Raw genomic sequence first — 22,910 nt, 5'->3', positions numbered from 1 at the left:
TCCACCTTGTTCTTCCTGCATTCTGTGTGTTGGTTTTTTTGGGTTTGGTTTTTTTTTTGGGGTTTTTTTTTTGTGGGGGAATGGAGGCTTGACATTTTACTGGACTGAAAAGCAGTTTTCCAGGTAGGTTTGTGCGAATGTTATATGCTCTACCTGGATCATCTGTCTTCCCAGGAGACAGAATCCTAATCTGCAGTATGTTTGTATCTGTCTAGTATTTGCTCCTCTCCATGTACTATAGCTAACTTAATGAAGCAAGCTGCCAGCCCAGAGGTGACAAATGTTTTGTGTATTAGAGAATACAAAAGACTATTTTCTTCCTTTTCTGTTGTCCCCTCTTGCCTTTGAGTATATACTGGCACAGACTTGTGAAGTGCAGAAGTCTCTGTGTGGGATTTCAAAGTAGTCAGTGGGTTTAGATACCAATGACCTTTTACTCTTTACTTCTCTCTGCAAGTTTTGAGGAAACCATGGTGCTTTTCCTATTAGAGAGTTCTTGAAAGTCATTCACACAAGCATTTTAGAGCACTCAGCCCCATGGGGTTAGAGACTTGGCCAAACTGACAAACACTGAAATAAGAGGGAATTTGCTTTAAATTAGCAATGTAGGCATCTTCCCTGCTGATGTCAAGAGTGCCTCACAAGTCCCTGCTGTGAGGCAGTGTCTCCATGGGAGCTCCAGCTCTGCACCCACTGCTATGGCAGATGAGATTTCTTTTTTTCTTTTCCTTTTGCCCATTAGCCACCTTTCTGCTGACTTCTCCCTGTCCTGAGTGCTCCTTGTCCTGAGTGAGGTTGCAAAAGGACTGGGACAGTTTGTGAGGGGTTGGCGGCATGTAGGATGAATCCTTTGTGAGTCTGTGAGTTACTGACTCCTGCAGGGTTAAAAGGGAGGGAGTCCCAGCCAAGTGGGTCTGGTTTTGAGGCATCAGAAAGGTGGGGAGGAAGGAAAAGTGCCCTTTAGAGGCTCCTCTTCCATCTCCTAGTGTGATCCTCCTTGGGCATCCTGGCTCTGGTCCTACTTTGGAACATGCTTTTGCCTTTTCTCTTTCCATAGGGTTTCTCTCAAGTAGGGCAGTGGGAGAAGCAGCTAATTTGACTGGTTCCAGCTGTTGTAAGTTCTGGGAGATGCTGAAAAAGCTGTCACTTCTTCAGAAGGACACCTGAGCTGCTGCAGAGGTGGCAGAACCACCAGCTAACGGGGGTTACTCTGTGCTGTGTTGGGAGAACTTATTTGAAGGCAGAAGGGAACAGGAGACTAAGAGCTTTATGTCAGCCTGCAATCTCTGCTCCTTCAGGCATCTTGTGTGAAGCCTCAGTCACTCTTGTCTGGCGGTGATAAATTGGTTTCTGCACAAATTCCAATACTTTAGCCCAGAGAAGTGTTGGTGCTCTAACCAGAAAGCTACAACTGGGCATCAGAGTCACCCTTTGAAGCAAAATACCAGCAGGACTTTAACCATACACTGCCCAAAATAGAAGCCAGTCCTCAAAAGCCTCTGAAATAGCTGGTTTTTAGTAGTCTGTTTTCTCTGTTGTCATTGTGACAAATAGCACTAATTTTTATCTAGATTCTTGGACTTTCCCTGATTGCCTTTTTCCAGTGGAGAGCGACCTTCTTTTGGCATCTATGGTGATTCTGGGCTTGACACCTGAGCTCTGTGCCCTTCCACTGCTTGGTGTCCCCATGGAGGGCTGTGAGACAGGCTTGTGTCTGATAAAAATTGACTAAACAGGCATTGAAAAGTGTCAGTCACAATAAATTCCTTCGGGAGATTTGAAAATATGCTTAAAATAAAGCATGTGTACTTTGCTGGATAAAAGCTGATTGTGGTCAGACCAAAAGTAAGCAGACATTTCTCATATTTTCTTAACCCATGCATAATATAAGTGGCCATGCACAATTCAAGTGACTGTGGCAGAGGGAAAGGAAGATAGACTTTGCTAATGATTATTTCTTATAAAAATTTTTTAAAAGGTGTGCATAGTCTGTGTATAGAATTGCTTAAAAACATCCATCTGTCCCTTTATGTGGGTTCAGTGCTGGATGCATTTTGCCACTTTGTCTTGCATTAAAGTGAGGGTGTTCAAAAGGTTGCTGGGCAGCTGAGGGCAATAATGTTCACATTCTCCTGGCATTGCTCAGTGATTAGAAGTATTCAGCATGCAAATAGCTTGTTCAACTTCAGCAAGTACATCATCTCCCTCCTGCCAGCTTTGCTTGGGGTGAGCTAATGGACTTTTAACATTATACAGCTTAGAGAGCACTGTCTCTAATAGCTCCTGATTAAGCTCTCCAGAAAGGCAAATAACCATCATGGGGCAAAGGCTAAACCAGGGGAGTGGGGAAAAAGAACAACCTGGCCAAGGGACTCTTGCTGACATGTTTTTGGTTTAGGGACATTCAGCATTATATTTAGCACATTTTGGCTTTCAAGAACTGTCAAGTGAATCCAAACTTATTTCCTCTGAATGCTTTTAGAATAGTGATAAAATAGCCCTCACTCCCTTCTCCTCCCCTTTTGCCATTTATAAACTATTATTTTAGGACTGCTCTGAGGAACTATTGTGTTTTCCTATTATCATTGTCCCTGGCTCAGCACTGTGCTTCCAGGCTGAATGTAGGCTTTTGGGGGTTATTTTTATCTTACTGGCCTTCTGTGGTAGAGGAACACACTCTCATTCAGTCTCCAGACAGCCTGATTCACCAGGCAGAGATGTGGGTGCAGATCAGGGGCATCAGGCTCTCTTCAAACTGACTCAGCCCTGTCTTTCCCTCAGTTTTTGTGTGTTAGGAGTATCAGTATGAAAGATATGACTGAGGTCTTGCTAAGCACACAGAAGACATGGTACATGACTCTGAAGTCAAGCAAGCTTCAGTGCAAAGTGAAAATTGAGCCCAAAAAGCCACTTTTCTCCCTGATTCTCAACCCATCTCACTCCCTTGTTTTAGCTTTATTTTGGGGAGGTGGAGAGAGATGAGCTGCTTTCATCCACTTCAGTGGGTACAAATCATAGCTGTGACCAAGGACGTCAGGCACTTCACTCATTAATGGCTTTGTCTCCAGGTCTCCATTGCTTACACCCTACCATGACATTGACAGGAGGGGAGAGGGTTTTATGATTTGTTCAGCACTGTGCAAAGAAAGGAATGGGCATTTTTCATGAGGGGCTGTTGACCTGTTGTGTCCTTCCCCTGCCTCCTGCGTGCCAAGGCTTGTGCACACAGTGTATTAATTGCCACTTTTGCGGGCTGCAGCTGATCACAGAATGAATGCCAAGGTGTTTCTGTGCAAACCAGTCTTCGACCTTCAACATCCCTTGCAGGGTCAGTCTGCTCCTGACTGCAGCCTGTGCTCTCAAAACAGACTTTGGTTGTGCTTGAAGGGTACAGGCTGGGTCTGTGTACACTGATGATGGCAGGCCAGGTTCCCTACAGCTGACACACAGAGACAACTCCACTTGTCTGATCTGAAAGACCACAGAGAAGATAATCCTTCCTGGAGGGAGGCCACTGCAAAGTCTAACCTTTCAGCACCGTGACTTGTGCAGTGACCAGGAGCAGTCTCCATGACTTGTGCCACCATAGAGGCACCATTGTGTCTCAGAGCTTACGTGTGTCATGGAGCAGCCACAGCTGCTGCAGCTCTTCTGCCTTCTGCCACCGTGAGGGATGGAGACCAGAACTTTGATGTTTAGGCTCCAGAGCTCATCTGGTCCACCTCCAGACCAGCATTTTTTAACACCCTGTAACAGGCAAAAGAGCTGTAATGAAAAAGAATCAAAGCTGCAACCTTCACTGAGCTTCCCCAAGAGGATTCCTCTATTTGCTGATGGTTCTGCCTGATCTTGCTTGAGGTGCACAGTGCTCCTCAGTGCTCTAATTCATTACATTATTTTGTTAATCAATGGTGGCAAAACTGGGATTGGCAAGTGTTGTACTTGACCCCGGGACTTCTGTGGGTACATAGAGATGTTCTCTTGTGGAATTCTTGAGCTAGTTGCAGTAACATCATCTCTGCTACTGATTAAAATGGAAGGAACAATGGTGGGAAGTCATTACAGAAGGTTTCTAGGAAAGAGCACAAGCCCACCAGTTAAAGGAGATTCTAGAAATGGAACTCAGCTGTTCTGGGTCCCACCAGCCCATTGTGACCAAGTCCTCCAAGGCCTATGTTACCAGGTCAGTGGCACAAAACCAGTTCCTCAGTTGTTCTTTCCCCAAGGCATGGCTCTTTTCACATCAAAACCCACTGAAGGCAGAATGTGAAACCCAGTGCAGCAGGAGGTATGGAAAGAAATATGTCTTAACTGTTTTCTCTGGTCTGTTTTGCCACTGCACCCACCCTGCCCCATTCCTCTCTCCATCTTTAAATAAACTCTCCAGAGTTGTTCTGCTATGCAGTAATGAACTCTAATGAAATAAAATGAAATTAAATCCTGCTGAATGGAGCTGCATAAATGCCTTGTCATATTTTGTTATAATCACCTAGTGTGACTTCATCGTCTGTGTCATCTGTCTCTCCAGCTTACTCATGGAGCAGCACGCACCGTGGTGACAGGACAGAAAAGGAAGAGAAATGCAAGTTCATGTGAGTTGGAGTAAATAATTCAGAGGCACTGGTTGTTGTTCTTATACACAGAGCTGCCCAAGCTGCCAGGGCATACTGGTCCAGCACGCACAGAAATCACACTTTCCCAAGGAAAAGCCAAATATGGAGGAAACTTAGCAGAGCCTCCTCCTGTTACCTTCCAGCTCACTGAGCAGGTGGAAACTCAGCAGTGTGGCTGTGTGGAGTGAGGCTGCAGGGTGTGGGAGCAGTACCTGCACACTGGCACCCGTGATTGCAGTACTGTGCTTCATTGTGAAACTGAATACAGTCAGTGCTGCAGCTTGAAAGCCATTTCTGAATAATAGCTCAAGAGAAAGAGGGTGGGGGAAAAACCCCAAAACACCTAAGAAGCAGTACACTGTACACAGCCTTCCACAGAGCAGAGACAAGAGTGAAAAGGAGCTTCACATGATCAGTTTTAATGTTGTGGTAGGCTTGGATTTCCTGCCTGTGTCACCTCACAAGGAACCTTACTTTGTTGTACTCTGTTTAGAAGGGGTTTTGCTCTGGCAACACAGCTGTGATAACTTTGGAAAGATGAAGTTTTGGAGACAAACACAAACCCTTGTGTGACTGCTCCACTGATCACCAAGCACAGCTGTGGTTTGTGTGTGGCTGCATATTGAACTCTTAGTCTTCCAATTTCTTGCTGTATCAGTGTCTTAAAAATTCTCCTGGGTAGTGAAGTGTTTCATACCTTGATCATTTTGTCTTGAACTAAAAGGAAGCCAGTGCAGTGCAACAGTGTGAGGATGAGGCATCTTCAGTAACTCCCATAAAATGTGTCAGGAGATCTGCATGATGTTTGCAGCCTAGGTCCTGCCTGGCTTGCCTTTCCTGCTCCTCCATTCCTTCACACCCAGGCACATGCAGGAGAGGTCTCAGGTGTGGTCTGGAGGTGTTGGGGGCAGCTACAGCCACCCCTCCCTGTGATGGGCTCTGGGTTCAGCCCAGCAGAGCAGTCAGCAGGTCAGGGGTGCTGTGTCTCTGTGGCTCACAGCTGTCCCAAATCCTGCTGACTGCTCACCTTTCCTTTCAGGCATGAAAAACTGCAGCTGTGCAGCTACACCTGCCTTGAGGAATGGAACGTACCTTGGCACAAAGCTGAGGGCTTATGAATTGCCATGGTTTATGACTGGGGGTGGGATTTATTTATCACAAAGAACTGAGTCAATGTGTGTGTTTATTTGTATAAACAGATCTGAGGTCTAAGGGACCAGTGAGGCATTTAGACATGTGAATCACACACTCCAGCACTGCTGGTGCTTGTGGGCACAGACTTGGTCCCTCAAACACTTGTTTATTGCCACTGTCATGTAATAAATCACCCTAGGGGATGCCTGGGCCCAGTGTAACCACATATGCTCCTCTGGCCTGACTGCAAAAAGCTCCTTAAGATTCAAATGCCATTTCTCCTTCAATACCACTGAAATACCACTGACTCACTGAGCACTTCCCTTGACAAGGCACCCTGTGAGCCCAGGGGGCTCTGTCTGGGAGCCAAGGGCCATTGACAGCCAGGAGGAGATGGGCTGTGTCTGCCTCGCCTCCCAGTGCTCTGTGCTTGGCTTGGAGACAGCTCCTGGGTCTTTTCCTGGGGACGCTGAGCACCTGAACAGCACAGCCCCACAGGGGACCAGCCCAGCTCTCCCAAGCAAAGCAGCCCTGTACTGACCTGCTCTCTCCTTCCATGGCATTAACGAGACCACAAGCAGCTCCCATTTCTGGGAAGAGCTCTTTTAGAGCCAGCTCGGGTGTCTCTCTACTGCATCTGGCAACAGATGGGAAACATCCAGTCTGCTAGCAAGGCTAGGTAATATCTCACAGCAGAACTGCAGCCTCCCAGTCCTTACTGAACATAACCTTCTTGTCTCATCTGCCTGTAGTCTTGTCCCTTCACACATCTGGCAGGAAAAGGCATTATTTGGAGGTCAGGGTGATGATGGGGAAAATATCTGCTGTTGTCAATTTTACACACAGTACTTCAGCAAATGTCCACATTTGCCAGCCTGAATTCAGAAGATGAAGAGAGGGTCATGAGGATAGAATAGCAACATGAATTAATGAATGTGTTTGTAAAATAATCTCCTGTATGCATAACTCACTTTTAGTACATGATTTTCAGTCTAGTCACAGAGGCTATGTTGGTTTGCACTTCTGCAACCCCTGAAATTCCTTTGCAGTCAGTTAGAGACAGCATTTTCTGTTAAATATATATAGTACTTCTCCAGGTTCATTTAAAGAGAGTGATAATATATCATTGATCCCAGTAGGGACATAGCTGCCTCATAGCTTATGTCTGCTGTCAGGCAATAAAACTGGGCTTGAATGGTGCCAATCGATAGTGGAAATGCAGCAGCTGAAACTGTTAAGTGCAGCATTAATGTTTCTTATGCAAACCCTAGCTCTCACCAGAGAGTACACCTGCTCAAACCAGCAAAGAAACAGGACTGACTCCTCTATTTCCTAAATAATTCCCAATGTTTCCCCTATTTTTTGTAGTTTGTGTATCTTACGGGGGGAAAAAAAAGAGAGTTTCTGAATCTGCAGAAGGTAGTAGCAGCCAAAATTAAGAAAAGAGCACCTCTTTTTTGGGACAGATGTCTGTTGCTCACACCCTTGAGGACAGATGAGCTGTCCTGGGCTATATCCAAGCCTATCAGGACACAGTTCACAGTTCACTCCCTCATCTGCTTAGTGCCTTCCAGCACCTGTCGTGATTCTGACCAAAGCAGGTACATGTCCCTGACTCGGCTCTAAGCAGAATTAGTTCATGGCTGTTACATCCTCCTGTGCAGCTCCTAAGCCCCCCATGCTGCACCCAGCATTGCCAGCCACTAACCAACCCCTCAGCCTGGAGCTGGACCTGACTGCCCCTGGAGCCAAGAACCTGCTGCTCACATCAGCTTAGCTGGAGCCGCATGCCCTCAGGAGTGCCAGTGGCTGGCCTTGGAATGCGTTCATGCTGAAAAACAGTTCATCTGCTCTGAAAATACAGGTGACACGTGGAGGGAGACCAGTGTTTTAACAGGCAGGCCCAGAGGGTTTGGGATCACTATTTCATTCCATCTGTAAGCTGGAGCAGTTGCAGTACTGACCTCCTTCTCCCTGTGTCACACACAGCAAAGTAGATTAGAAGGAGAAAAAAATCCCTTAGTTTTCTTATTTCTTTCTGCAGGGCAGCCCTGACCTTTGTGGCACACCTGGCCGTGGCTGTGCCTGGGAAGGTTCACCCTTCCCAACTGGAGCTGGTCCCAGCACAGGGAACTGATTGTACAGCAAGGCTGGGCACAGCAACAGCCCAGGTGAGGGACATTAGCAGCCATTAGCAAGGTTAAAAAGAAGGAAAGAGGGGCATTAGGAAGGTCCTGTAGGAAGAGGTCTCTGTGCTCTGAAGGTGGCTGGCTGGGGGCTGCAGTCCGAGGAAGGTAAGAGATGGATGGGGAGGTGAGCTTTTATGTAGTAGTGGTGTGAATCTGTACACAGTGTCAAAAGCAGCTCTGTGTCCTGAGTCTGGCCTCTGAGCTTCAGGCTGACCCTGTGGTCATAAAGGGGATAGATCTCGAACTATGAAATAGTGGAAAAGGTGAACTCTTATTTTGGTGGAAGTATGTGCTTGACTTTCTTACTTCTCCATTTCCTCTTACCTGGAAATTACAGCAAAGCTGTGAGCAATCTTGTGAGCTGAGTGAGATGACAGGCCAGGCTCTGCTTGTGTGTGCCAGGAGCTGGGGTGCCTAGAGAGCCTGAAGCAATGTTCTGGGAATTTGAAGTAGCAGCTGTCCTGTTACCTGCTCTTTCCCTATGAAAGGATCAAGGAAACAAAGCAAGAAGTTACTGTGACTGCCTTCCAGATGTGCTCTCTGGAGGAGCCTGGTTTGGGGAGAGCTGAGCAGGAGAGAGTTGTTTGATCCTGAGGGCAAGAAGCCCTGGAAAGCCTGCTGGGCTTGAGTTGGCTGAAAATGTTGGTTCCCTGTGTGGTACCACTGCTCAGCCTGCAGACTCCCCTGTTGGGGAGTTGTGTGGTCAGACTGGCAAGAAAGGGCACATCCTGGCACACAGTCGGCTGTGTTTGCTGCTATCACTAGTAAGTTGGACATTAGCAGGTGCTTATACGTGGAAGTAAATCCTTGTGAGATGTCATGGAGAGAAGGTGAAGGGTTCCCTTGGCTTATGTTTCAAATTGCTGTGAAGGTGCATTCTTTGACAGAGTTGAGGGTGCCCGCAAAGTGCTGTGGTCCATGTGCTTTGTGTTTGTGCTCCAGGGGCTTACTCAAAGCAGTTTGGGTGCAGGTGTGTCTGTGAGCCCTGTTTCTTCTCTGGATGGGTGCTTGGGGTGAGTGGCTGTTTGCCTTGCAGGGGGCCTGCTGTGAAGCCCAGAGCTTGCCCAGCTGGGCCCTGAGATCTATTGATCAAGTAAATTCAGCAACTTGGTTATTTCCTTACTTGAGGTGTGCTGCCTGCAGGTCGACTTAGGATTACCCCTGCCTAAAACGCTTGCAGGAGTGACTTCATTGACCCAAGCAGTGTGAGAGTCCTCAGCGGAGCACAGGTGTAATGGTAATGCACAAATGTCCCAGGCTGTATTATCAGAGCCCTTACTCCTTGAAGTGTTCAGATTTTTAAAAGCAGAAACTGTACAATACAGCCTGATTTTGGCTTGTTGTATTTTAAAGGCTGTAATTCCTCACTGTGCTAAACTATCTTATTTCTCTACCTTTCTTAAAGAAAAGAATGGCCTGGGAAAGCAAAGTCTTGTTCTGGAGAAGTGTTGTTTAGACAGCAATTCCTATCCTATTGTTACCGCTCTCTTTGCCTGTGAGCATAGCTAAAGGGTCTGGTTATACTGTCTGTCTCAGCTGATTCTAGACATGGAGATGAGAGCAGCTGTTGTCTCATTTCTTAGTGAAACCCTCATGTGACTTACTTTGAGGGTGTGGAGCCAAAGGAAAGCTTCACTATGGGTGACTTGTTAAAAATGCAAACAAATCTCCAAAGAAGCAAATCCACTAAGTGCTGGAGAGGCTTATTCTGCTGGCCCTGAAGTAAGAATTTCAGGCAGGTCTCTCAGCCAGGTGGTAGGTTCATTGTTGTTGCTCTCTGCATAGCCTTAGTACATCAGTGGGAATGGGCAGAAGTCAAAGTTCTCAATTTCAGAATTTTAATCATAGAGTATGAAAAGAAAAGCCACTACCTTCTTTTGCCTCTGCTCTCCCTCCTGTGAGGCCGTAACCACTGCCTTTACCTACCATTTTCCATTACAGGTGGTAGAATGGGAGTTTCTCTTTTCTGTATTCCAATCTCTGGTTGAATGTGAAAACCTAATGGGAAGGGTGTTTCTTTATCTACTTTTGTTTTACCTGGTGGGTATAAGTGCATGGTGAACCTTCTCACCATAAATGTGCTCCCCTCTTGGTGTCTGACTCAGCCAGTTGCTGTTCCTGTTTCCTATCCCTGATTCTTAGTGAATGAGGGCTGTTGATTTCTGTGTGGGGATGAGCTAAATCAGTAGCGATTCTCTAGATCTTGTGCATTTTTGTAATTGCTAGAGGATGTTGTTATCCTGGGTAAAAAGTAATCATCTCTCATGGGAGATAAGGTTGTTTCATGCAGCCATTTTTATTCTTGAAATGATAGTACCCTTTTACCTTTGAGATTTTTAAAAATGCAGGGAGATAGTATTGCATGACCTTGCTTTTGGCAGTGAGTATGAACTGAACGCAGCCAGCAATGTTTTCATTTGCTCTCAGCTCAACTTCTTCCTTCCCAGACCTCTTTTTCCTATTTGCCCTTGTAATTGGAGATAAGATGGCCGCACAGTTATGCAGCATCAGAAATGTAATCTAGACATCTCTTCCATGAAGCACGTTTCTACTGTGCCCTTCAAACACAAGTCAGATGCCTACAGTCTCTTTTCTGTGAGCTGCTTGGAAAAAATCTAAGCTGCAACCATTGAGGGATACATGTTTGAGGGACACCTGGAGGTGTCTGATGTTCTCACAAAAACAGCACAATACTTCACTGAAAAGCAGCTTTGCTCAAGGACAGCTTTATCCCCTTCCTAAAAGGAGATCAAACTCTTCATAGGAGGGCAGGCAGGGGCCACTAGGGACTTTGATAAGGTGATGAAAGCCTCTAAGTGTTTCATGTTTTGAGCAGAACAGGAGTTCAGGCTGTGCAGCTCATCAGAAGAGATTTTAAAATACCCTCTCATGCTGTCTGTGAACAATAGAGGACTAGGTGAAAGATCAGGTTTGCTTTCTGTCTTTGTGCCCTGTCCAGGCCATTTTGTTACTGAACAAAAGCCTTGCTTGCTGTGTGATGAGAGCTAAGCAAGTTCAGATTCCCAAAGCTGGATCTTTTTTTCAGAACATCGCTGAGGTCCTGCCTTCTGTTCCAGATTGAGAAACTTGTAGAGCCATGGGGAGGAAAGTCTTGGCTGAGGAGAAGCCAGACTGGGGGTGAGCAATCACATGGTGGTGACAAGCAAGAAATTTTGACAATTGTAATTTTGAAATCCTCCAAGTATAAGACAATTCTTATTTCCATGACTTGTCCTCCTCGAGATCTCCCTCTTGGGAAATTTCATGGCTGCCTACAAGCACATCTGTTATTTGGCAAGGCTAAGGCCAAGGAAATGGGAAGCCTGGAGGAGGGAAGTATCCAGACCAAAAGAAGCTATTTGGGCAGTGCCATTGCTTTGAGACAGATGAAGCTGCATGTAGCGGCTCCTAACAGATGGGTTGAGAATGTGAGGCTTTATTCAAAACCCAAAGGTGTAGATTCTGAAGCCTGTAAATACATAGCAAATTGTTCAGATAAATGATTGTTCTGAAAATCGTGGTTGTACTGGTTCTGTGAGTTCTTGGAAACACAGCAGTTATGCAAATACTACTGCATTTGACTGAAATTGTGATTATGTTCCTTAGTTTTCCCCTCTGCACAAGTCTCTAGGGTGTCTGAATCCTTTAAGTAGTGAAAATGAGATGTAATGCTCTGGAATGCCCTGGCTGGGTGGTCAGTGAAATCCTGTGTTGTGAGGCCCAGTAATGCTGGGTTATCCAGATTAGACACTGCATCTGATTATCCTGCTGATAATCCTACCCTCAGTAATTTAATCAGGATGGGGATTGCAAGGCCAGGATCAGGCAGAAATAATGGGTGATTGCCCCCTCATACATCTGTAGCAATTTGAACTCCTTGTTTGTGGCAATATCTGTAAAGCATTTAAATAAACATCTGTGGTTGTGCTGTGTTGTCACTGGCATTGCAATGGGAATCTCCTGGTGTTTCTCACAGATTGTGAGAAGTTGGTTATCAAGTAGTTTGGGGGCTACAGAGATTCCTGCATTTGCTTTCTTTTAATTCTCACAAAGTGCACGTGAGAGGGAGCTGTTATGTGATGCTAGCTTAAATGAATTGGGATGGTAAAGATAATGATCCAGTCCAGTAAGAGGAACAGATGGTTTCAGCTGAGGCAGGACTCCTTGCCTACTGCTACAGGAGAGCTGGGTGAGGTGATCCATGTCCTGATCCCATCTCTGGCAAAGGCTCTCCCATTGTGGGCTGGGAAAGAATCTGCCTGGGCACGTGTTGGTAGTAGTGCCTAAAAGGGAGGCTTGTGTGCTTATAATTGAATTTGGGCCAAAAGGCAGGGATTTAGGTTCCTAACACCTGAAGCACCAGGTCCTATAGAGGAACTGGTACCCAGTTTATTTAGCTCCCCCAGCCAGAAATGAATTGTTGTGAGAGCCACCTAAACATGTGCACATGGGAATAAGAGCTGCTAAATGGAAAACAAACAGGCAACTTTTTCCATGAACTTAATGAGCCTGGCTCTAGTAGCTAAGCAGCCTTACTCAGGGATAATTGTACCTTAGGATTTGGGATAATGGGTGCGCTTGGAGCAGCTCCACGCACAGCTGAGTGTCACAATCTACACTGGGCTTTTACCACGGTGCCTACATGTGATTTATCGGCAAGGCGTTTGAGAAATGCCAATATGCGTTTACAGTGCTCGGAGACGTATCAACCCTGTATCGTCCGGTGCAGCCCCGCGGCATCTCGGCGGCTGTTGAAGCCGGGCTGCCGCCAGCACCGGGAATTCCCGATCCCGCCGGGAGAGGGCGGCGGCGCGTACAGCCTCGGGGGCCCGGAGCGGGGCCCGGAGCGGGGCCCGGAGCGGGGCCCGGAGCGGGGCCCGGAGCGGGCGGGCTCGCCGCCGGCCCGGAGCGGGGCCCGGAGCGGGGCCCGGAGCGGGCGGGCTCGCCGCCGGCCCGGAGCGGGGCCCGGAGCGGGGCCCGGAGCGGGCGGGCTCGCCGCCGGCCCGGAGCGGCCGCGGCACCAGGGCGCTCTGGGGCGGTGGAAAGCGCACGGGGAGGAGGAGTGGGGTGAAAAAACCAAACAGGAGAGAGGGGTGCTGCGGGAAGGGGAGGAATAGCAGGTGGCAGCGGGCAGGGAGATGAGCTTTCCCTTCATGTGGCAAGCGTGGCTCGTGTCTGTGTGCAGATGCCAGAATTGCAGTGCCTCGTGCACGTAGGAGGGCTGCAGCCGGGGAACGGGGGAGACTGCTTGGCTGGAGCTCGCAGCCTGGCATCTGCCTCGGGAAGGAGCCTGCACGCTCTGGCCCGGGCAGTTCCAGTTCAGCGCTGCTCCTGCCCAGGCCTGGCACCTTGGAGTGGACCTCTGACCCCTGCACTGAGGATGTTATTTTGTCGCTGATATACTCATGATGTGGGAAATCTTCAGGATCAAGCACTGTTTCCAGCAAATGCTTTCAGTTTGGAGCCCTTTGACGGTGCTTTCTTGATGCTGACGGGAAAACATCTTCCTCAGGAAAACAATTCCATTGCTTTTCCTACTTGCTGTTTTTTTTTTTTTTTTTTTTGTTTGTTTGTTTTTTTTCCTTTTTTCCCTGCCCAATCTCCTCCCCCCCACTTGGCTGCACATCCCATCACTTGGTGTTTATAGTGCTCTCTGCCTTGACAATGCATCTTCTTGTTTCCTTGCTGTCAGTCCTCTTGTTTGCTGCAGCTGATCTCCTCTCATCCTGAACCTCTTGTCTTTTCCACTGCAATGTGGCACTTGTTGATTCCCTGTGCTTTTTCACTGGGACTTCTGCTCCTGTTACTTGGAGGGTCTCAGACTGTATGGCCATGCTGAGTGTGCTAAACTTTTTCAGTTTTGCCACCTTGCTGACTAAATAGTTTTCCTTCTTCTAGCTTTCTTGTTGGCATGGGGTTGAGTTGCAACTGGCTTACTGCCACCTTGAGTCAGTCCAAACCTTCCTCCTCTGCCTTAGTTTCTTTTTCTGACCAAAATCTCTTCTACTTCTTCTACATTTAAAAAGAAATATAAGATTATATGCTCTTCTTTCTTGTCCTTGTCTCTTTAGATGTAAGCACCAGCACCTTCTCCTGTCTTCCAGACTCCCTATATCTATTCCTATCCATGCTGTTATTCTTTCCCTTCAGCCCACCCTCTCTTCTGGCAGCTCTTCCTTAAAAACCAAACTTGCTGTTCAAGCCCCCACATGTTTCTCTAAATACTGCACCTTGACTTGCAAAGTGCCTTCATCAGCCAGCCCTTCTTTCTTCTCATGTCCTTACTCTTATCACTTGGGATGTTACTCCTCTGTTCTTCCCTTCTCTCCCTAGACTGTTTTCCACAAAGTTCCTTGGAGGATGCTGTTTTTCCCTTTGGCCTTTTCCAATCTAAATTTGTTCAAGTGTCCTATATCCCTCTGTCCTTGGGCTCTTTCTCTCCTCCTTTTACATCTTATTTGACTGATCTAATGCAAGCAGTAAATTGCCTTTGTGGTTGCCTTGTCCCCTCTCCTCCGTCTGAGAACAGGAGGAGAGAAGATCTGGAAGATCTCTGTGCAGATCCAGGTGTTTGCTTCAATCAGAGCTTTCCCGTGTCCCCTCACCTTCAGGTCTATTCCTGCTTTTCCAGTTACAGCTGACATTGCTGTAAGGCCCTCAATGTACATGTCACTTAACTTGAATATGGCACTGGATTCTCAGGTCACAGCTATTTTAATGCATACTTCTCCCACACCACACACAAATCTTCACTGGCACCTTTTTCTTTTACTGACACAGTTTTTCCTTCTTGGTGAGAGTGCTCCCAGGCTTCTTCTGTCTATGCTGAGAATTGATTTCAAGGTGATCCCTTCCCTAGCCCAGGAGAAATATCTGGTGGAGGTGGTGCTCTACAAACCTGACCCCTAATGCAGCAAATACTGTAAACATGCCCAAGGGATTGCTGTTTTATTTTTCTCACCATTCAGTATTGTGCAGCTGGTCCTCTGACAAAGAGAGGAATGTCCTCTTAGCACTGTTTGCTGAAGCTGCTGCTGGGTTCTGACATTTAAGTTTTGAAGGGTAACCACTTTGACTAGGAGAAATATACTTTTTGCTAATCAGTCAGCTAAGAAATGCTGGACAGAAAAGGCTATAATTTTATGTGCAGTAGAAAATTATATTCTGGGAAAGGGGCAATAGTGATGCCATTTTGACCCTCCTAGAACCAAAGGAGATCAGCTTTGGGCATGGCTGGAATGGGCAGTGGCAGGACTGTGCTCCTGGGCAGCCTCTTAGCTGGCTAAGCTGTTATGGCCAGCCCAGGTCTGTATGGCAGGTGTGTGTAGCACCGACAGCTAAAAACCTCTGCTATTTCAGGGCTTCTGGGCTACAGCAGAGCAAGGGTGGAAGATGGGTAGAGAAACAGGAGCCTTTCTGATCTCACATAGGTTTGAGTGCTTTCAGGACTTGGCTCTTGAAAATGCCTCTCAAACCCAGCTTGGACATCTCTCCTTGATGGGAAAATCAGCCTTTCATACTTGACATGTTAAGCTCTGTAGAATAAAGCAAGACTCTTCCCAGGAGTATGTGGATCTTCCAACTCAGGGCTACACTTGCTACAGACTATTTGAACATCTAACAGGCAGCAGGTTACAAATGCTGCCCATGATCAGTCTTGCTTCATTCTTTGCTGAAAGGTCTGCAACAGAGCAGAGACGGGGAACAGCTGTAAAATGAACAAAATTGAAGTAACTTGCTGGCTACTCTGAGAGCAATTCCAGATTCTTTCTTGAGTCTCCACTATTTCCTGCATTTATATTTAACTGTTACTTTGAAAATGCTGCTGGAATGTTTAGAAAGAAGGAGAGTTGTACTCACTTGCTGAGCTCCTTCTGAGCAGTACTGCTTTGCTTGGGTTGGGTTAAAGGCATGAGGTTTGGTTGTGCAGATGGGTGAGGCAGCTGAGCCTCCCCTGTGAAGAGCTTCACTCCTAAGGACTCTTCTTGCCATTCTTTCAGGTGAGAGTGAGTTCAGTTAGGATTACCCTCTGCTTTTGTCATTTTCCCTTATTCACTTGTCTTTGCCTTTTTGATTGCACATCTCACTTTTATTTGAATTTCATTTCTCACTACTTGTCATGACACAGGCCAAGAGGAGTTTAAGCTCTGAACTGGTCCAGCCAAAAGGCTGTCAGTGGTGCTGGTATCAAGCAGTGCTTATCTGTCTCTTGTATTTGGACAAACTGAGTTTCAGCCTGAAATATCACAGACATCCAAGTCCCTGAGGCATGGAAAAGCTGCACTATGACTACACTGATGATAACAGTCCTGGCTCTGTGGGTTTTATTGCATTTGTTATTTTCTAACATTCTGGAAAACATTGCATTAAAATAAACAGGGTAAACACAGACAAATGGGAAGCGATGCTGGAGCTGGATAGGAGATGACTCTTTGTGCCCAAGGCGCTGTTGTCCCCTACATCAGGGTCACTGGAGCAGTCTGACATATGCTTAGGATTTTGGGGGCTGTCAGTTGGCATTGAATAGCCATATTAGGGGATATCTCAGGACTGTGGTGTCTGAGGGCAGCCATCTAGAAATGGCTCTTATGGGGTAGGAATAGGGCAAAGAAATTGCTTTTTGGGTCTTGGCAGAGGTCAGTTTGCTGTGATTTCTTGAAACAGCAGATAAAGAATGTGAGTGCTAATCAGCCCTGATAGCTGTAGAATAGAAATGAGCTAACAGTTTGGTTTTTTTTTTTGTTTTTTTTTTTTTTTTTTTTTTTTTGTAGGAAACAGACATAGGCAAATAGGATTTTAAGGTGAATAGTCTATTGTCTGCAAGCATTCAAGCACCTGGCTCTTAGGAGGGCTGAGCTGTCAACAGGAAGCTCTTTCCTGCCTGTACCCTGTAAAGTTTTTTACCTTGCATAAATTCCAAATATGGGTAATTACCTTTTCTAATCAAGTCAAAAAGGGACTAGAGCTTAAGAAGCTCCATTCAGTGGCTAATTTTCATGTTTTATTGACTTACATGAAATTCTTAAGCTTTTATAATGGTAGAACAACCTGACTTCAGACATCTTAACCTCTGTCCCCATCTGGTTGAGGATCTGACAAAGTTATTTACTGTACTGAGTAACCAGAAGCCTGCAGTGGGGCTCAGAGAGTCTGAGACTTAGCCCTGAAAACACAAAGCATTTTGCTGCAAGGACTGAGAACAACGCTCACTTTGCATAGATTTTGGTGAGCTCGGGGTGCTCAGTATCTCACAGAAAACCAAAATGGGGAGTTGAGCTGTGTCAGATCTAACTACCATTAAAATCAACACCAATGCTCCTGTTAGTGAAAATGGGAATATACAGATGGTTATGAAGAATAATAGCAGAAGAAGCTGGTGCTCAGAAGGAGCTTCCTGTGTCAATAACAGTATGGTTCCTCCATCCATTATTATCTTCCATAATAATTTTTGACTTTGTTGCAAGTAGTAGCAAAACCTCTCCCTTGTTTTTTGTACTTTTGTGACATTGCTTTTTCTTTATTAATAAAATACTGACTGATTAATCTCAACAACATTTCATCAATAATTTTATGTAATTAAACTCTGAGCTTGCTCAAAGGTTGTGGCTTACTTTGGTTTTTATTTCACACATCAGCTCCTAATGTACTTCCTCTGCTTCTAGCAACTACTTGGGTGATGTAAGGAGGTGACATCAGCTGATGATACAGTAATCATTTGTGTTTTGTTCATAATCAAAAGTTATGTACATCATTCTCAGGGTGATGGATTACAGCTCGTAGAAATGTTTTTTCTATTTTACTCTACCTGTATTACTAAAAACTTCTGGTCTCTGTTTAGTCTTCTTCCCCCTTGCCCCCCTCCCACTGTGTTCTTTGCTTTCTCAGTAGTGTTAGAGGTCCTTCCTGCTGCTGCTGTGTCATGGCCTACTTTCTTGGAACCTGCTGCTCTGGCTTGTGCTTATCTGGGCACAGCTCATGGCACGTGGACATCTTCTGAGCATGGTGTGGTACAGAGCTGTTTTCTTTTTCTGTCCTTAAGGAATCTGCTCTGCTGTCTAATGATGGTAGCTAGCTAACAATGCCCATCGGTGGTTTTGGACAGATGCTTCAGAGGACAAAAAAGGATTTCCAGAAGCACCTAGCTGATTCTTGCTTGCCATTGCAGCTGGCTTTGAGGTCAAACCCACTCTGAACCTCAGAGTTAGTTACTTCTCCCTCTTGGCCAGAACTCAGTGTAGTTCCTTTTTGATTGAGCTGTTCATTGCCTTTAAGAAACATTAAACTTTGTGTAGGAGACATGCTATTCTGTTGCCTACAGTGAGCGCAGCTCTGTCTCTGGCTGGGAACTCTTACTTGGGTGCTAAAGTTGGCTTCTGGGCAGTTTGGGAACAGGTTGAGACATTGGCATCTCAGTTTGCACTCTCTTGAAATGAAAGCAAAGCTGACTTGTGGCTGCTCTTGTGCAGAGCTTGGTATAGAAGCCAGTAGGTCACCTGGCCCTTGAGACTGTGCCTTTTTGTCTTTGTTTCCGTTTTGGATGGTCATCACGAGAAACTGGCACTGGGCAGGTCGTATCCCACCGCTGGCAATCTGCTCCCTCCTGGCACTTCCAGCCTCATGCAAAAGTAGCCCATGTATGCATGGCAGCATGTGTGGCTATCTGCACAACCTTGCAGGCTGGCTGGTGTCTCTGCCCCCGGGAATGGAGGTTCCCTCTTAGAGAAGGAGGCTCTGTGCCAGGGTAGCAGATGGGCAGGAGCAGCAGCAGCTGGGAGACCATGTATGATGGTCATGTGGACTTACAATCTGTAGTAATGCCAAAACAGCCACTTGGCTTTATCCTGTCGATGGTCGGGGCTGTTTCTAAGCCAGCAGCTTATGGGGGGACTGGCAGTGAGCTGTGCCCAGCATCCACCATCAAGGTGGGGAGCAGCAGGCTTCTCAAGGGCTGAAGGCCCAGGGAACGTTTCTGTCTGGAGCACCCTGCAAGAGCAGCCAAGCTGAGCCCTTGCTGTTGCCTCTCACCTGTACAAAAGCTGAGCTCTTTGTCAAGCAGGACCTTACACATTGTCCTGCCACCCCTGGGAAGAGGGGCCAGCTCTCTGCTCTTCAGAGTGAGTCAGTCTGGTGGAGTGGGCAGGTCTTCAGTAGCACAGGCTGAGCAAAAGCTTTGCTGATCAAACAACGGTGCAGGTGGCCATGAAGAAGCCCTGTGTTTGCAGCCCCACAAAACCCACTCAGGACTAAGATCAAGAGGGAATAACTGCCTTTCTCAAATAGCCATCTCCTTGCTATGAGAGGGGCCAAGGATATGCTGAGGCATTTTGGGAGAGCAGGGTCTGCACAGGGTGGTTTGTGCTTGGATTGAGCCACTTTCTTGGTTGTACCGTGATTCCAGCTAACTCCCAAAGCTTGAACGTGTGAAGGGATCAACCCTGGCAGCCCCTGTGGGCTTGATACAGCAGAGCAGTGCTTCAAAAGTGGTTCTTCCATCTTGGCTAAAGGGTGTGAGTAGGAGGGGTTCCAGGCCCAGCTCATCTTCACCTCCTGAGTGCTGCAATGCTTTCTCTTGCTGTGGTTTGGGGAAGAACTTGATGCACTACTGAGATGCCATTAATGTGTGTGGTGTTATTTGATGCTTGATACTTGCAAAGCCAAAGTAGGCTCAGACTTTCCTGAGGGACTAAATGAGAGAGTGATCTAACTTGAGCTGGTCCAGCTTGCTTGAAACTTTAATGCAGGATGTACTTTAATATAGAATAGAGCTCAGGTAATATTATATTTCTTTCTACTGATAAGTAATTTGAAAGATGACCTGTAAATGACAAGAGAGGGAAAATATTCACTGGATTTATTCCCTTGAATTTGCTTCTTTGCATTGTGGAGAGAAGTCTTGAAGGAGCAAAGGGAGGCACTTCTCTCTTCAAGCTGACTTTTTAAGAACATGAATCTTAAGGCCTTGTGATGGTTTCATGATTTGGAAGTGAAATTGTGATGTCCCAGATGTGACCCAGAAAGCTCTGATAAACTGTGATTGAAAATTGAATGTGTGGATTAGTGGGTTTGGATGTTTTGTTTGATTTATATTTCTACCCTTTGTTACCTCAAAGGAAGGAACGCTTCACATCTCAAAAACAAAACAAGAAGTTAATTTTGTCTTGCTCTCTAAAAGTGAGACCTCTGAACAGCTAATTCACATCTTCCTCCTTTGACAGGACCTCCACAAAAACCCCAAACCTAAACCTACCTTTGCTAGTGGGGAGCATATTATGGCTGATCCTGTCAGGACACTGGAAAAATACATTTCCTGTATTTGAGAAACTTGGTTTTCATGTGTTCTGCTGACAGGCAGTGGGGCTCAGCTTGATGCCTTCAGCTAGGAACTGTTTCCCAGCTTTCTCTGTGAAGCTGAGTTATTGATGGCTGTTGGCTTTCCAGGGAGTGCACAGCTTTGAAATGAGGCTCTTAGTTAATTGGTCCAGTGCCTGCTATTACAAATGGTGCCTCAGATTGTGCTCTTGGTAAACAGCCTGGCTGTACCTTAAAAGTTAGGGTGTTCCTTTGCCTTCTTTTCTTTCTGTTGAAAGTTGTTCTTGAACTTGGATGCCAGGAACTTTAATGTCCTTTGAGATATTGCCTGATTTTAATCTGTGGGAGTTGACATCTTGAGTACAAGAGTTATAAAAAACTGGCTAAGGAGTTGTGGAGCACTCTTGTGTATAATCTGATTGTATTTTGAAATGTTAGTGAGGACTAATAGACCTTGAATGAATCATTGTTTCATTGCTTTTCAGAAAAAGCACAGATTGACCCTGGAAGTGTAGTTGAGTCAGTTTGGCATTGATGGTGGGTAAAGATACAGCAACAGAGAAAGAGGATCCCACATCAGTCAAAGAAAGAATTGATGATTTACTAGATGGTCAAAGTAAATGTCTGTTGCTTCTTCACTTTCTAAGCCTGCTTCATCAGTTCTCTACAGCACAGTTTGACTCACAGCTTGCCTACAGTTCCTGACTATTCAGTCCCGAGATTAAAAAAAACCCTAATGTCATTCTTCACAATAGTGTAGGACCTAATAAATGGATAGGAGCCGGTTTAAATGTGAATTTTATGTGCTGGGTTTTAATCCTGGGCTGTTTCTAGTTGATTTTTTTTTAAGTTCCTTGGCACCTTGTGGGGTGGCAGCTGAGGTTGAAGCAGGTGTTGCTGAACTACCTGGGCTGTGTGCTAAGGTGGAATGATGTGTGCAGTGTTCACCTCCATAACCAAATTCAGGGTCTGGATTTGGGATGGGAATGCCCATAGGTAGTATCTGCAGGATGGTTTGCAGTAGCTCAGAATGAGAGACTATGTCATTACTGAGTGTTTTGCCAGTCCTAGGTAAGAAGGGAAGATATGAACACCAGGATGTATAAAAGAACAAGAGTAAAGCAAAAGAGAGGAGTTACGGTTCCTGTATTTAGAAACTTACATCGTGCTGGAGCCATCTATCCTCTATTCGTGTAGCTCCCAGGATGCCATGAGCTGCTTTTTCAGTTGCACAAATCATAAAAATAAACACAGAACTGGGTTTTACCATCCCCATTGCAACAAAGTTAAAAATTCTGAAAAAAACTTAAGAGGTAATTCCAGTGTGGAGAAACTTTATAACAGGGATGAACTCTTTGTTCTCCAAGAAAAGTGACTTGATTCTGCTGTGAATGTTTTATCAACTTATTAGCAGGGGACTGCTTATTTTATTCATGAGTTGGAGGATGAGTGAAATCCAGTGATTGCTGGATGCAAAGGTGGAAAAGCATAAACTAGCCACGAGGTGGATGTTTTGTGAATCAGCATAATTAATCTTGAAACAACATATCCAGGGAAGGCCTGAACCTGAGACCGGGCATCTCCTGAGAGATCCTCTCCGAGTCTGCAGGTGTGCGGGCTCAGCCTGGCGCGCAGGATCCAGGGAGGCTGGCGGGGGGCGAGCGGAGCGGTCTCCCGGAGCCGCCCGGCGTGGGAGTCGTGGTCTGGGGGTTTGCGGAGCGGCCGCGCTCCTGCAGCAGCGGGGCCGCGGGGCGCACGGCTGCGGGGTCCCGGCCCGGCGCGGGGGCTGCCGCCGGCGCTGTCCGGCCGCTGTCCGTGCCCGCGCCGAGCACCCGAGCGCCGCCGCTCGCCGGGCGCGGGACGGGGCGGCGCGGCCGGAGCCGCCGCCCGGGTGCCGCGCTCGCTGCGCGGCGCGGACCCCGCAGCCGGGCCCGGCGGTGCCGCGGTGCGGGGGCGGGGCGCGGGCGGGGCGCGCATGCGGGCGGTGCCAGGCAGCGCGGCGGGCCGCGGAGCCACTCGCCCCCGCAGCACCGCTCGGCCAGGGACAGCTCCCGCCGGCGCCCAGGTAACGCGCGCTCCCCCCGCGCCGCGCCCCGCTCCGCGCCGCTCCCCGCGCCGCGGGGGCTGGGGGGGCCCGGCGGCTCACGCCGTCCCCCCCGCCGCTTGCTTGCTTGCAGCTCCGGGGCTGTGACAGCGCCGTCCCCACCGCGGAGCGAGGCAGCGGCCGCCGGCTCTGCCCGCCGGGCTCTCGGCTGAGGAGGGTGCGCGTCTTCCCGCAACTTCCCGGCGCTCGCAAGGCTCCGCGATGGAAGGGAAAGGTGGGTCGGGCGCGGGGGGGCGGCGGCGAAAGGACCGCAGTGGCCGGGCTGGTGCGGGGCCGGGCGGCCGAGGCTGCCGCTGTGCTGGGGACATTGCAGCACCGGCGGGGAGCGGGCGGGAGGCGCGTCCCTGCCGCTCCCGCGGGCTGCTCGGCCCGCTGCGTATGGAGTGAGGGGAAAGGTGGCTGGTTTTTAAATTTATCTTCCTTTAGGGCGAGACAGATGTTAGTTGGTGATTTGTTTTCTTAATGCTAAGGATTTACATAATAAATATGAGGTCTGTCCCATGTTTTTTAGCCAGTCAGCAATGGGGAGGTTTTTAACAGATGAAAAACATTTTGTGATTA

General features: G+C 47.3%; 1 protein-coding gene across 2 annotated transcripts in view; it reads left to right on the top strand.

The window, feature by feature from the left end:
• Positions 1-8,035: 8,035 nt before the first annotated feature.
• Positions 8,036-22,910, top strand: part of FGF12 (fibroblast growth factor 12) — a 229,847-nt gene continuing 214,972 nt past the window's right edge. The window contains exons 1-2 of one of the 2 annotated variants that reach the window (XM_068200688.1): positions 22,156-22,310; positions 22,423-22,563. In XM_068200688.1, the coding sequence (XP_068056789.1) occupies positions 22,551-22,563 (13 nt within the window). In that variant the 5' untranslated portion in view covers positions 22,156-22,310; positions 22,423-22,550. Of the gene's footprint in view, positions 8,061-22,155; positions 22,311-22,422; positions 22,564-22,910 lie in introns of those variants that run through there. The other variant, XM_068200689.1, reaches the window with a different exon arrangement.

Source organism: Anomalospiza imberbis, chromosome 10 (assembly GCF_031753505.1).
Source record: "Anomalospiza imberbis isolate Cuckoo-Finch-1a 21T00152 chromosome 10, ASM3175350v1, whole genome shotgun sequence".
Classification (NCBI taxonomy): Eukaryota; Metazoa; Chordata; class Aves; order Passeriformes; family Viduidae; genus Anomalospiza; species Anomalospiza imberbis.
This window is presented reverse-complemented; position numbering and strand designations above follow the sequence as displayed.